The following is a 12,333-nucleotide window of genomic DNA, read 5'->3' as shown; positions in this document are numbered from 1 at the left end:
AACTTGATGATTTCTTAGATGGCATTGGTAAATTTGTATTGGTCTCCATTTTCAGAAAATAGCTTATATCTTTGAATAGAAGCCCTGTAGAGATCATCCGAGGGCGGGTTGGGGATGCTGGTACCATTCTTTGAACTTGAAAGAAATGACTTCTTATAAACTTGAACTGATCCAGGAAAAGTGCTCAGATAATTTTAGCTTTATGCATATGCATGCAGGTGCATGCACACACACACACACACACACACACACACTCCCTCTGAATGAAGGAAGGAAGGAATAAATAACTATACTATCTTAATCTTTTGTGCTGGGACAATTCCACTTCTGGCACATCTTGCTGTTTAGGCTAACGTGTCTGCTCTCTGGGGATACCTCTCCTACCTTTGGCAGCTTTGTCGTTGCATTGCAAGGCAACTGAACTTATATAATTTGTGTATAACCAGGTGAAGAAAACTTCTATCCTCCCCTCGGAAAGAAAGGTTGGTGGGCCAGAGGTAACGCGGCTGCTGTGACTGTGCTGTTCACGCAGAACTCGCTCTTGTCATGGCACTAACCAGAGCACCCCAGACTCAACCACAGTGGCTGAATCATGTTTTTCTTTTGGCTACACTAGTAAATCCACACCCACAGCCTTTGCCCCACACACCACATCTTCACTGCTGCAGCATCTGCAGTCCTCAGTTTGCTTATTTCAGCGCATGGCTGGTTGAAAAAACTGCATGAAATTGTTAATATGTACTCAGAGAGAAAATGAATTTAATTATACCCTATTCTTTTTATGTTGTCTTTCTTCTCCCACCTTATCTTCATTTAAAAATCATTATAATTTTGCATCCTGTCTTTCCTTTTATTCTTTTTGCTGACCAGTGCCCTAGCTACTTTATCCCTGATACATATCACTTAGGGGTGTGCAAAGAACCGGTATTCAGCTTCCAGACCGACCAGAGAAGGCTAGCTCAGCTAAAGGAACTCAGAGCCAAGTTTTTCCTCTCATAGATGCCATCTGCCTTGACCATGGATAGCAGGATACAGGGATGCAGGGAAGAAAAGGTCCAAGTTGACCAACTGGGGAGCTGGGGGAGACTCCCTTAAACGTTATCAAAAGTGTTTGCTAAGTTTATAAACCTTCATGTTGATCATAACCATTTCAGTCAGGGTTTCCAGGCTGTGTAACCACTAAGGTCTTGTGGGGCTGCGTTTGCCTTTCTTGTTCTTCTCTGTGGCTGCCCCACCCCAGGGTAGACCCTGGAGACACATAATACAATTTATAATTTTGATCTTATCTTGCAGTCTTTACTAATATTCCACTGAGCAAAATCAAATTCTCATACTGAGCTATTGCAGTCAGAGTCTTTTTCTGAAGAGATATAAAAATTGTTCTTTATATTCTGCCATTCTGTTTGTTAGTAAAAGTAACTTCATTCACGGCAAGCAGAATGCTTCGTTATTGACACTGCCTGATGCATTGATGATTGGCGGCAGCATCAAAGCAATTAAAAATGACCTGGAATCCATGTGTGGAAAACATTCATGCACGAATAGCCTCAATAAGTAACAGAGAGAGGGGAAGCAGGTGACTGCTTGAACTCCCAAGTGTTGCAACACTGATTTATTCCAAACACTAAATTTTAATTCAGTCACATAGTTAAACCCGCAGGGTAAATTGCCAAAGTAGCAAGGGGCTAGAGCATCAGGAGCATCCAGGAGATCTTCCCACGCCTTTGCACATCCCCAAGAATCACTTAAGCATTTTCCATCTGTCATTTTGTTCATCTCTCTGTCTTTCTTGATCTTCTACTGTGAAAGCAGACACAAGAACGTGCTCTGTTAGTACAGGGTGAAGAGAACAGTAAAAGGCCAGAGAGATCCACTGAGAGAACCTTGCCCCAGCGCGAAAATGAAGAGATTGCTCCCAAGGTTTCTATTCCAATCCCCGAGGAACACAAGGCTCTCAAAAAGTGCCACCTCTACTCTAGTGTTTTTCCGTCGCCTCGTATTCCTTTCATGATGTCTTTTCTCCTGGTCCTTGCCCTGGCTGTTTGGTGGTTGATCTTTCTGTGATTGGAAAACAGGGTGCTCATCTGACATGTCAAGACTAAAACCACCGAACTCTGTCTCTGGCTTGGAATGTGTAATTGCCCACGTCACGCCTCGGATCCTGAGCGTTCACTGTCATAGGGACCTCTGGAGGTTCTTTTTCCTGTCAATAATAAAATGTGAATCTCTGCAGAGTATACATTGTGAGGAAAAAGGAGTAGTGATGGATTGGCCCACCAGTGCTCCTACCCCAAAGTTAACTTTAGGCAAATCAGATGGAAGTGTATGGTAGGTGGTACTCACCCCAAAGCTACCGTGCACGCTCTTACTGTTGACCTGCTATGTCCCCTTCTCAGTGTCTCACGCAGACTGGGACACTCTGAAAACATTTCATGGACTATTTTCTCAGTCTTCTATAGCCATTTCTGTGGCATGGGCTCTGTAGTTTAAGAAGAAATTCGACTTCCCAACCTTTGAAAAGCCTTAAAATGAAAATTTTAATCCAAAAGATCCATAACCGCTCCTTTTCTTAGCGTGTCTAATCAGTGCATACAAAAGGCCTTTTCTGCAAGGGGCTCTGACACCTGTGGCCTTTTCGTGAGTGTTTATGAGCTGTACGGAATAGGCAACTTTATTCGGCCTGGTGTGGAGAAGAATCATGCTGTCTTTTCATGCGTAGAGAGTTCATTTTGTTTAGGGAAATGGTGCTGGTGTCCCGTGGCCTCTAGCCAGGGTGGAAAATTTCAGACTACCTACCTTTAAAAGTCCTGGAGTACAGATTAACTTGAGATCTGTATGTCAACACACTTTTCTCTAAATTAAAATATTGTTACTTCTTATGGTACAAGTAATTGTTGCTAGAAGCAATGTTTAACTGTTATAATAAGTGTAAACGATACTGTTTCCTTGTACTTCAGACCTGTTCTCCCACTTGTGTTAAAATCAATTGTTTCTAATCAGTAGCCTTGGAGCTAAGCTTTCACTGCGACATGTGTCCGGTTTGCATGTTGATTCTGAGGCTTCCCTGATGTGAGCACACCCGCCTCTGAGCACTGCTTAGATGCTAAATTGGTGGTTTCTCACCTTACTATATTAACCTTGCATGACGTCGCTTGCTTTCTACGGCATTTCGATGCATCAATGTGGATGAGTTGTTAACTTCTCAAATACTATTTTTGGACTCTGAGTTAGAGTCATCACGTTGAGACTATTATCTTTTATATTATTTCTTAGTGCTTTTTGGTCAGTGAAATTTCTAAAGATGGTTTTTGCCTTTGAAAAGGTGGAGGGGGAGGGAGGAAGAGAGAGTAAAACAGTAAAAGCAAGAATGTTGTTGTTCCTCAGTGCTCAGTAGTATTGATCTGTTGTTTTGACAGATAGGATTGTCTGATAGTTACTGAAAACTGCTATGGTATACTCTGTCATTATTGGACTTAGGGGAAAAAACTAGAAAAAGAAGCAAGGACCAGGCTAGATTTTTAAGAAAAAAAAAATCTAGATATATATGGTTTGTGTTACAAGTAATGTCTATTTATAAAAACATTTTGTAAATCAGCATATTTCTTGATTCACTCGTAAGAAAAGGGATTGCAAAGCCCTCTAAAGAACTGCTTTGCAAGGTAGACCACGACAGTCGTGAGGAAGTCTCCTTACCTGTGAAAAGATGTAAGATTTCCTTAATGAAGTAACAATTGAAACTAGCATTCTTTATGTTATTGTAAGTTTTTTTTAGGAATTAAAAATTAACCTTAAAATTTTATCGGTACTTTTGTAACTTTCAAATCATATTTCCTACAGTTCCAGTTTTCATTGTTGTACACAACTTTTTATTAATTATTGTAAACATCACCCTGGAATTTTTTTTCCTTTTATATTGGAATTATTTCAAATCCATTAAAAGTTTACTGTTCAATGTTCTGAAGTGTAGCGAGGATCTTCAGAGATCTTTGCTAACAAAGGAGCTACTTCTTATTGGTAAAGCTGCTGATAAATGGATACCAAGTCCTTATATTGAACAGAGCTGATGAGCATGGGCTCAAAAGATATAGTCATAGTTATTGGAGGACAAACATCAGCTGTTCCAGCCCTGGGTGGGCTCCAGTTAATGCTGCCAATACAAGAAGCTGCAGACGGCATCTCTTTCTCTCCTCCACTTTACTCCATTCTCGGTATCATGGGCATTCCAGTAACTGGGTACCACTTTACCCAGTTTTTCCTTGATGGTAGGTCCAGAAGTAAGGATATTAATACAGACCTGTGTTGCGGTTTTGCCTTGTTTTCCTGTGAATCATTTCCAGAGTGAATTGAGGAGGTCTTAACTATCTGGTGCCCATATTTCCACCTACATCCAAACAGACAAACTACCTCATGAGAACAACTCTGCACCATGTTTCAGGAAGTGATGATGTTCAGTCGTCGGTCCCTGAGGAGCTAGGAAGATAGAATTTTTAAAAAGCAGACACGTGTGAACCTCTTGAGATTCTTCTTGTAGTAAGCAAACAACCATGTTTATTTATTTCTGGCTGATCCTGGATGATATGTGACTAAGTACTCAAAAACTAGGAAAGTTAAAAATGCTTTTCCAGACTTATCCAGGTCTTAATAAATTCATATGGTGTTCTCTGAGCAGCGCGCACTTAGGAATAAGCCCAGTTTCTATATTGTACATCTGTCTTTTAGCTGTTTGCTTATTGCTAGCTAGCATTTGTAGTATAAAGTAGATCCCACTTGCAAGTTTTACAACTTTGTTTACATGGTTAGTAAAAACTTTAAGGAGGGGTCTGCCTGTTGATCAAGAGCAGACTGGAATCACCTCTAGAGCTGCCCTGCTATCACTGGGGAACCCAGAGACTTCCTAAGTCACTTCTGTGGTGGTTTCTATGATAAACCCACAGGGCACTCAATATCCCTGAGACTTTCAGGGGTTGTCACCAGTAAGAATGCATGCTTACACCCAGTTGTCATTTACTCAGTACTACTGAGCGCTGAGGAGCAAGGTGAACTTCTGTCTCACTGTCGCTCCCTTGAGGAAGTCTGCCCTCCGCCTTTATGCTTCAGACAGATGATGTCGTCGTGAAGGTCACAGTTCTCCACATGAAAGCCTCCCTTTCCTCATTACTAACTACTCACCCACTGCTCTTTGTGACCTTGACACCAGAACCTGAGACAAATCCTTCTATTCTGTTGTCTGCTTTGTGGGATTCCTTCAGCCACCTCCTCTATATCACTACACTAATGTCAGTGAGCCGTGGTCACCTCTCATGCCTTAGGATCCCCTTATATCAGAGCAGATAGAGAAGCCCCCTGAGACTGGCTGGGAACAGGCAACTGGATGGTTAGGAAGGTCTGCTCTTGTAAGGGAGCCTCTGGAGTTAGGCCAGGACTGGGTGGGCTATGACCCTCAGGGGATTTTATTTAGTAAATAAAATTCCTGTTACCATTGCTCATTATTTCCACAGGTCAGAAATACAGGCTAAAAATGAAATAACTTTAGTAACAGTTTATCTATATGAATAGATGGCAGCTTGTTGAAAGGTTTTTCCTCATTTTTTTGTGACTGGGTGGTTACAATGTCCTTCCTTCTACCATGCTTACAATCCTCTTTGGAGTAATTAATAGATATGTCTAAGATTTAAAAAGGGGAAAACAAAATCCCAGCTATCTTTTCTGACCCCTAAATCAACAAAAGGCAGTTAGCTTCTTGTTTCGTCCCCACTGTCTTAAAGAAAAGGGCCATAGCTCAGCTCCTGAGTGTGTTTGGTATTCATGAGGCCCTGATTTGACCCCCAGCACAATGAAAAGCAGAAAGGAAGACTGGGTGGTGGGAGGTAGGAAGGGGAAAGGAGAGAGAGAGGTGAACGGGAAAACATGGTTACTGCCTGCTCTCTGCAAGGATGCAGAAAGACAGCACTTCTGATGCTTGGGTCTGAAAGATCTTAAGTCCTCTTGCCTCTGACATTCAACTCTTAGAACAATGTCATTTAGAGCTTTAGAAGCTGGCATTGCAGCTTGTGCTTGCTCACCTCCCATGATAGATGACTGTGTTATTTGGACAGCTGAACTCACTCGTTCGTCCATTAAGTTGGGGAGCTTCTCCATAGCTTTGCTTATCAATCCTGAATGCAGGGATTGTAGAGTTTCTTTGAGTTGGGTGTGGTTGTACAGAACTGGTCAAGCTGACTTTTGGGAGACTGAGGCAGGAGAGCCAGTTGAAGCCAGACCAGATTACACTCTGAAGACCATGTTTCAAAAAAGAAAGAGAACTAAATCTCTGACCTCTTCGTGAAACTTCTTGTTAAATTAAAGGCAGCTCTCTTGTGGGGTTAATCTTAGTTCTTAGCCTTTGAGGACTGCTGTCTGTGTCAGCGGCGAGTCTTTGGTTTGTTCTTTGTTTGCCGCCTGCCACCTGTGGATCCCAGGTACCAGCTTGCCTTGTATATAACAAGTCATCAATGTGTGAACTAAATTACTAATAACAGATGGTAATGGGTAACTCTATCTTTTACATGGACTGTCTTGTTCTGAGACAAATTTGATCACTATATGCCTAATCCCTGAGTGCAGGCAGCCAAGAAAGCCTGTGCAGAGCTTTCTAGTTAATGAGCTGTAGTCCCTGCTTTACTTAAAGGACCTCAGGTTGGATGCCACTATGGTAAATGTTGGTCTCTCTTATTAACAATCTTGTAATTTGGTTTGGTTTTCCTTTACCATAGCTATCGATCAACTATTTTCAGTCCAAAATGTATTACCAAGACTGGTGTACATGTTCATATGTTTTTAAGTTCAACCTGGAGTATGATGTCATTAGCAGAACATTTGTTTATCTGAAATACATCACTGATATCAATCTGGTGTTTTTCTATTGTTTTATATGCTCTAAAAACAAAATCTATCAAACTTTTGGGTTTTGCGCGTCAGGTAGATGTGTGGTTGGCACAGCTTCTCTGAGGAGTGGCACAGTAAGGTGTCAGGCTTCTCACAACTGCTCAGCTCTGCCACAGCAAGAAATGAGATGGGGCTCAGTGTAACTACATCTCAGTCAGAATCACTAGACACAAAATTTGATTTTTGTACAATTTTTATACCACTAAATATTTTTTCTCTACCCATTTAAAAACCATCTATTCGGAGGGCTGGCGAGATGGCTCAGTGGTTAAGAGCACAGACTGCTCTTCCAAAGGTCCTGAGTTCAAATCCCAGTAACTACATGGTGGCTCACAACCATCCGTAATGAGATCTGATGCCCTCTTCTAGGGTGTCTGTATAAAAACAGCTACAGTGTACTTACATACAATAAATAAATAACTCTTTAAAAAAATAAAAAATAAAAGCCATCTATTCTTAGCTCATGGACATACAAAAACAAAGATAGACTGGAATTTGGCCTGTGGGGACCAGTTCTCAGATTTCCCTCACAGACTAGAAAGCTGATTGGTTTCCTTTTTTTTTTCTTCCCTGGCTTTGGTACTATTTTGTTTATGGAAACTGGAAAACGTTTCTTCTCTGGAACATGAAATCCCATGACCGACACAGTGCCCTTGTCTTTACCCACATTCTCTGCATTGACCGTGGTCTTAATAGAACTTGCTACCATCTACCCACTTTGTTTCGGTTGGATTTAAAAGGTCTGCCTCGATTTTCTCATACAGAATAAAGCAATGTAATTCCTAAATACCTTCTCTTTAGGCAGATTCTAAAATTATGTAATAAGGATGTTTTGAAAACAAATGGGGGCTGGAGAGATAGCTTAGTGCTTAAGTGTGCTTGCTGCCCTTCTGAGGATCTGAGTTCAGTTCCCCGCTCAGTTGCAGTGCTCGAGCTGAGTGGCTCATACCTGCCTGTAACTCCAGCTCCAGGAGGGATGCCATGCCTCAAGCCTCTGCCAGCACGGCACTCAGGTGCACATGCCACTCCCACACACACATGTGCATAATTGAAAAGAACCCTTTCTAAAGGAAGTGATTTTCCATTGAGCACTTAGAGCACGCCTGTGTTCTAGTCGGCTGCATAGATTTAAGATTAGGCATTTAAGGGACTCATTTGCTTTTCGAATTATTCTTGTAAACAAAAACAAAAAACAAAACAAAAACAAAACAAAAAAAAAAAACTTCTTTGGGAAGTCCCTGGATCAGCGTCCACTGGGGGCAGTTGTTTTTGGTAAGTTAGCAGAAAATAATGTCCTTTTAAAACTGGCTTTGCTCCCCTTTTTGGCCTTACATTATTGCTTATTAGGAGTGTTTCTTAATAAATCCCAAGCTCCTTTCCTTTCAGTCTCCTGACCAGGATCCTTTGGCTGTTAAATTTACTTAAATAAACTGTTTATCCATTAGCATTTTAGCATGGTGTGATGCCTATAGAAACCTGCTACAGAATGTCTCTTTGGGGACACTTTCTTTGATGTTTTTCTCACATTAATTGTGTTATTATTATGTAGGTTTATGGTGACTAGGTCTCAATGAAAGCCAGCCTCTGATTGCTAGTAATTGTTAAGGAAGTTAGAGCTGGTGATACTGGACACAGGCAGATCCAAAAGAGATGGGGGGGGGGGGGGCTTGTACCTCAGCTGATTGGCTTGAGATGCCTGCCTAGAACATACTGTCTGCACCCAGGAATTGCCTAGTCCTGATACAGAGGCATCTCTTTGCATGTGTTCAATTCTTAAGAATATTGTCTTAAATCAGCATTGTATTCATTTGACTTGTGTCAAGTTTTAAAAATAATTTTTCTAACCCAACTTAACCAGTCACAATAATGTGTAATTGCCACATTTTATTATGCTAACTTGCCTTTTGTGTTTTTTTTTAAGAGCACTGAATAAATCAGTATTTATTAACCATCTGTTTTTGCCATTCTGATCAGATTGAAGAGTGGAGTGGGTGTGGATATGTGGGTGTGAATACGTGGGTGGGAAGAGAGCTTATTCCTGTCCTGTGGAATAAGAGGGATTACCACTAGTCCCACCTTGAGTAAACCCTCTCAGGGTGACAGCTCCAGATTTTATTGTGTTTAAACCACCAAACACTCCACACTTTGAAGTGGTCTGTTTACCAGCTCAAGATATATACTTGTACTAATGTCTAAGTAATAGAAAAATGCTGTTGTGTCTCTCTAAGCCTTGCTCCTTTTCAGGATGTGTTGAAAATGCTAGCCCAGAAAGCCATTTCATTACTGTAGGATTTTCCTTTGTATTGCGTGTAGTTCCGTGGAATCAAGGTCTGTTTTCTAGGCATTGAATTGAAGTATAATTTTTAAGTGTTTATTAAGACATAATGAAGCTGGGAGTTGTGACACACATTTGTAATCCAGTACTTGAGAGGCAGAGGCAGGAGAATCGGGAATCTAAGGTCAGCTTTGTCTACACAATGAGGTCAAGGCCCGTGTGAGTCCCCTCCTCATAAAAGAAAAGAGAGAGAGGAGCTTTAATAAGTTTTGCAAATGAGGTTCTGTGAAGTTTCACTTACAGATCTAATGTTCCATCACAAATGACTGGAGTTTTTGTGCTGGTTTGCAGTTCCCCCTCCATTGCTCTGCCTGACCCTTCACAGTGTAATGAAGTAAAACTGACCACCGATGTTTTCTGTCCTCTCAGCCGTGTTCAGCATAATCTTTAACATTTTGCTTAAGCACTCTGACTTCTGCAGATCTGCTCGGGTGGGAGATGTTCCTTTGATCTGTGGAGTCCTCAAGGGTGAGTGCAGTGCCAAGGCAAAATTTTCTATTAGCTAATAGTTAAAATTTTGCATCAGGCATGGGATTTGAAGCTGTTTGCTTTTACAGTCACCTGTTCGGGGATAATCTAATAACAGGACTATTCAGAAAACCATAAAGACCACGCCTAGCATGTACGAAGTGCTGGGGTCAATCTCCTGCACTTAAAAAGGGTCAAAACTATTTGAAGAATTGCTGTTATTGGCGAGCTTCACTGCCTTCATTGGAAAAGAAAGGCCGTGTTGTATGTTCTATCCTGAAAACAGTTTTATCAAGTCTAGTAAAGTGAGCAGCTCTTTACCCAGATAGAAGCTCCGTGTCCCGGGGAACAGCCGTGGCCCTTGAACAGGACTGAGTCTCATGGAAACTCTAGTGAGAACCAGAGTTTTCTCCAGCATACAAACTAAAAAAGATAGGGGTTAGGACCAAGGAAGAGATGATGCTGAGGAGAAGTGCATTGTGGTAAAGATGGAAGGATTATATCTCCTCCTTCCAGGCAAGTGTTGTTAGTTTATCCCCATGGCTGTGTCCCTGTGGAAGCTGCTAGTGGTGGGAGCTATTGTTTACGGGCTTCGGGGCTTGAAGACCAGGGATGGTTTTCTTTTCAGTAATTTTGGTTCTTTCTTCATTTGTTTCCTTTTTTGGCTGAAGAATGGGCTACTGCTGCCTGCCTTGTCATCTTTATGTGCTGTTTACACATGGCTTTTACAGAAGAAGCCGTTACCACATCTGATTTATCTTTTATTGCAAGTGCCCATTTAAAAGCGATTTTGGAAGTAAATGTTGTTTTGTTAATTACCAGGTTGATGTTCCTACTGGTTGTTATACAATCAAGGAAAGCACTGACATTTATAGTTCCTCAAAATAGAGAAGAGATTATAAATATTTACCATGTTAGCATATAGTGACATATGATGGATTTTTTAAGCCTTTTCTTGGGGCAGTTAAAGCATTCTTTCCTGAGACATGAATCTTTGCCTTTTTTTTTTAAGAGAAGGCTGTTGAGACAGAGCACTCGCAGTTAACTGATGCTATCAGGATTGGGGTTGACGGTTTTTTCCCCTTGCATGTTGCAGACCATCTGGGAATATTACAATTTTGCTAATACATGTGACTGTAATATTTATTGTTTACCCTAGTTAAGGACCAGGAGCTGGACTCTTCTGCTGGTGTCTTCCTTCTATGCTTAGCAAGATAACTTCCATCTGGATCTCTGGGCCTTAACAGTACAGTGCAGTGTATTTCTTACTGGGTTTGCAGATCAAGGGTAATGTGCTTTTGGAGGCGTGGTGTCTGTATGAGCCTTGTACCCCCAATCCTATGGTCACCTCTGCCATTCCACTTTCTTATTAAACTTGTCTGTAGGGCTGGGGAGATGTCTCAGTGGTTAAGAGCACCTACTGTTCTTCCAGAGGTCCTGAGTTCAATTCCCAGAAACCACATGGTGGCTCACAACCATCTGAAATAGGATCTAATGCCCTCTTCTGGTGTGTGTCTGAAGACAGTGACAGCGTCCTTGTATTAAATAAATAAATCTTAAAAAACAAAAATAAAAACTAGGTATGGCAATGTGCACCTGTAACCCTGGGGCTTTGGGGTAGGTAGAAAAAGGATGATCTTACAACAGCTGGGTCTGGGTTCAGAGAATGTCCCTGCCACAGAAATAAGATGGAGAGCAACCGAGTAAGATGCTTAAATCAACCTTTGGACTCCATGTGCACCAACAGGTCACTCTACTTGCACACGTGCATACACACACCAAACTTTAAATCAGTATACCACTTTTTAAAAAGCCTAACAGATCCCTTTCTTCTTAACATACAGAAACGCTGATTGATAAGAGTTTAATGTGTCAGCTTTTCTTGAGATAAAAGTGGGTTTCAACTAGCCACAAGTCATGGACAACTGTACAGAGTTGATTGTACCACAAAGTAGGTACTTAGAAAGCCAGTGAGTTTTTTTTCTTTTTCTTTTTGACAAATTACAAAACAAAATATAGAGATTATGAAGCCTCTGGTAGTTTTTAATAACCATGGTGGGTTTTGTTGCAAGGTGCTAAATCCAAGGCACTCTTGGAGGGTATTAATTTCAGAAAGCAAACATTTCGGTAATTACAACATAGAAAGAGATGCTTTGAGGCTTAGAAACAGCAATGAGCTAGTTATACTTTAAAGTGGTGGTATATTTTGTAACTAATCAGGATTACCTTTTTAATGTTGGATATTTATATAAGAAGTAGCCTTTTAAAATAGCCCATTGAGGGCTGGAAAGATGGTTGAGTGGTTGAGAACCCTGGCTGCTCTTCCAGAGGTCCTGAGTTCAAGTCCCAGCAACCACATATTGCCTCACAACTATCTGTGATAGAATCTGATGTTCTCTTCTGGCACACAGGTGTACATGTAGACAGAGCACTCATATATCAAATTAATTAATTAATTAATCTTTTAAAAATAAATAAATTTGCCGAGCGTGGTGGCGCACGCCTTTAATCCTAGCACTCGGGAGGCAGAGGCAGGCGGATTTCTGAGTTCGAGGCCAGCCTGGTCTACAAAGTGAGTGCCAGGACAGCCAGGGCTACACAGAGAA

At 41.3% G+C, this 12,333-nt stretch overlaps 1 protein-coding gene across 14 annotated transcripts in view; it reads left to right on the top strand.

Annotated features, from left to right (window-relative positions):
* The window catches only part of Epb41 (erythrocyte membrane protein band 4.1), a 149,300-nt gene that overhangs the window by 117,140 nt on the left and 19,827 nt on the right, over positions 1-12,333 (top strand). For 6 of the 14 annotated variants that reach the window (XM_029476056.1, XM_029476057.1, XM_029476053.1 and 3 more), the window contains one exon: positions 447-482. The exons of 5 other annotated variants lie outside the window; for them this stretch is intronic. In XM_029476056.1, coding sequence (XP_029331916.1) covers positions 447-482 — 36 coding nt within the window. Of the gene's footprint in view, positions 1-446; positions 498-870; positions 8,105-12,333 lie in introns of those variants that run through there. 3 more of the 14 variants (XM_029476061.1, XM_029476058.1, XM_029476062.1) reach the window with 3 other exon arrangements.

Source organism: Mus caroli, chromosome 4 (assembly GCF_900094665.2).
Source record: "Mus caroli chromosome 4, CAROLI_EIJ_v1.1, whole genome shotgun sequence".
Taxonomy (NCBI): domain Eukaryota; kingdom Metazoa; phylum Chordata; class Mammalia; order Rodentia; family Muridae; genus Mus; species Mus caroli.
This window is presented reverse-complemented; position numbering and strand designations above follow the sequence as displayed.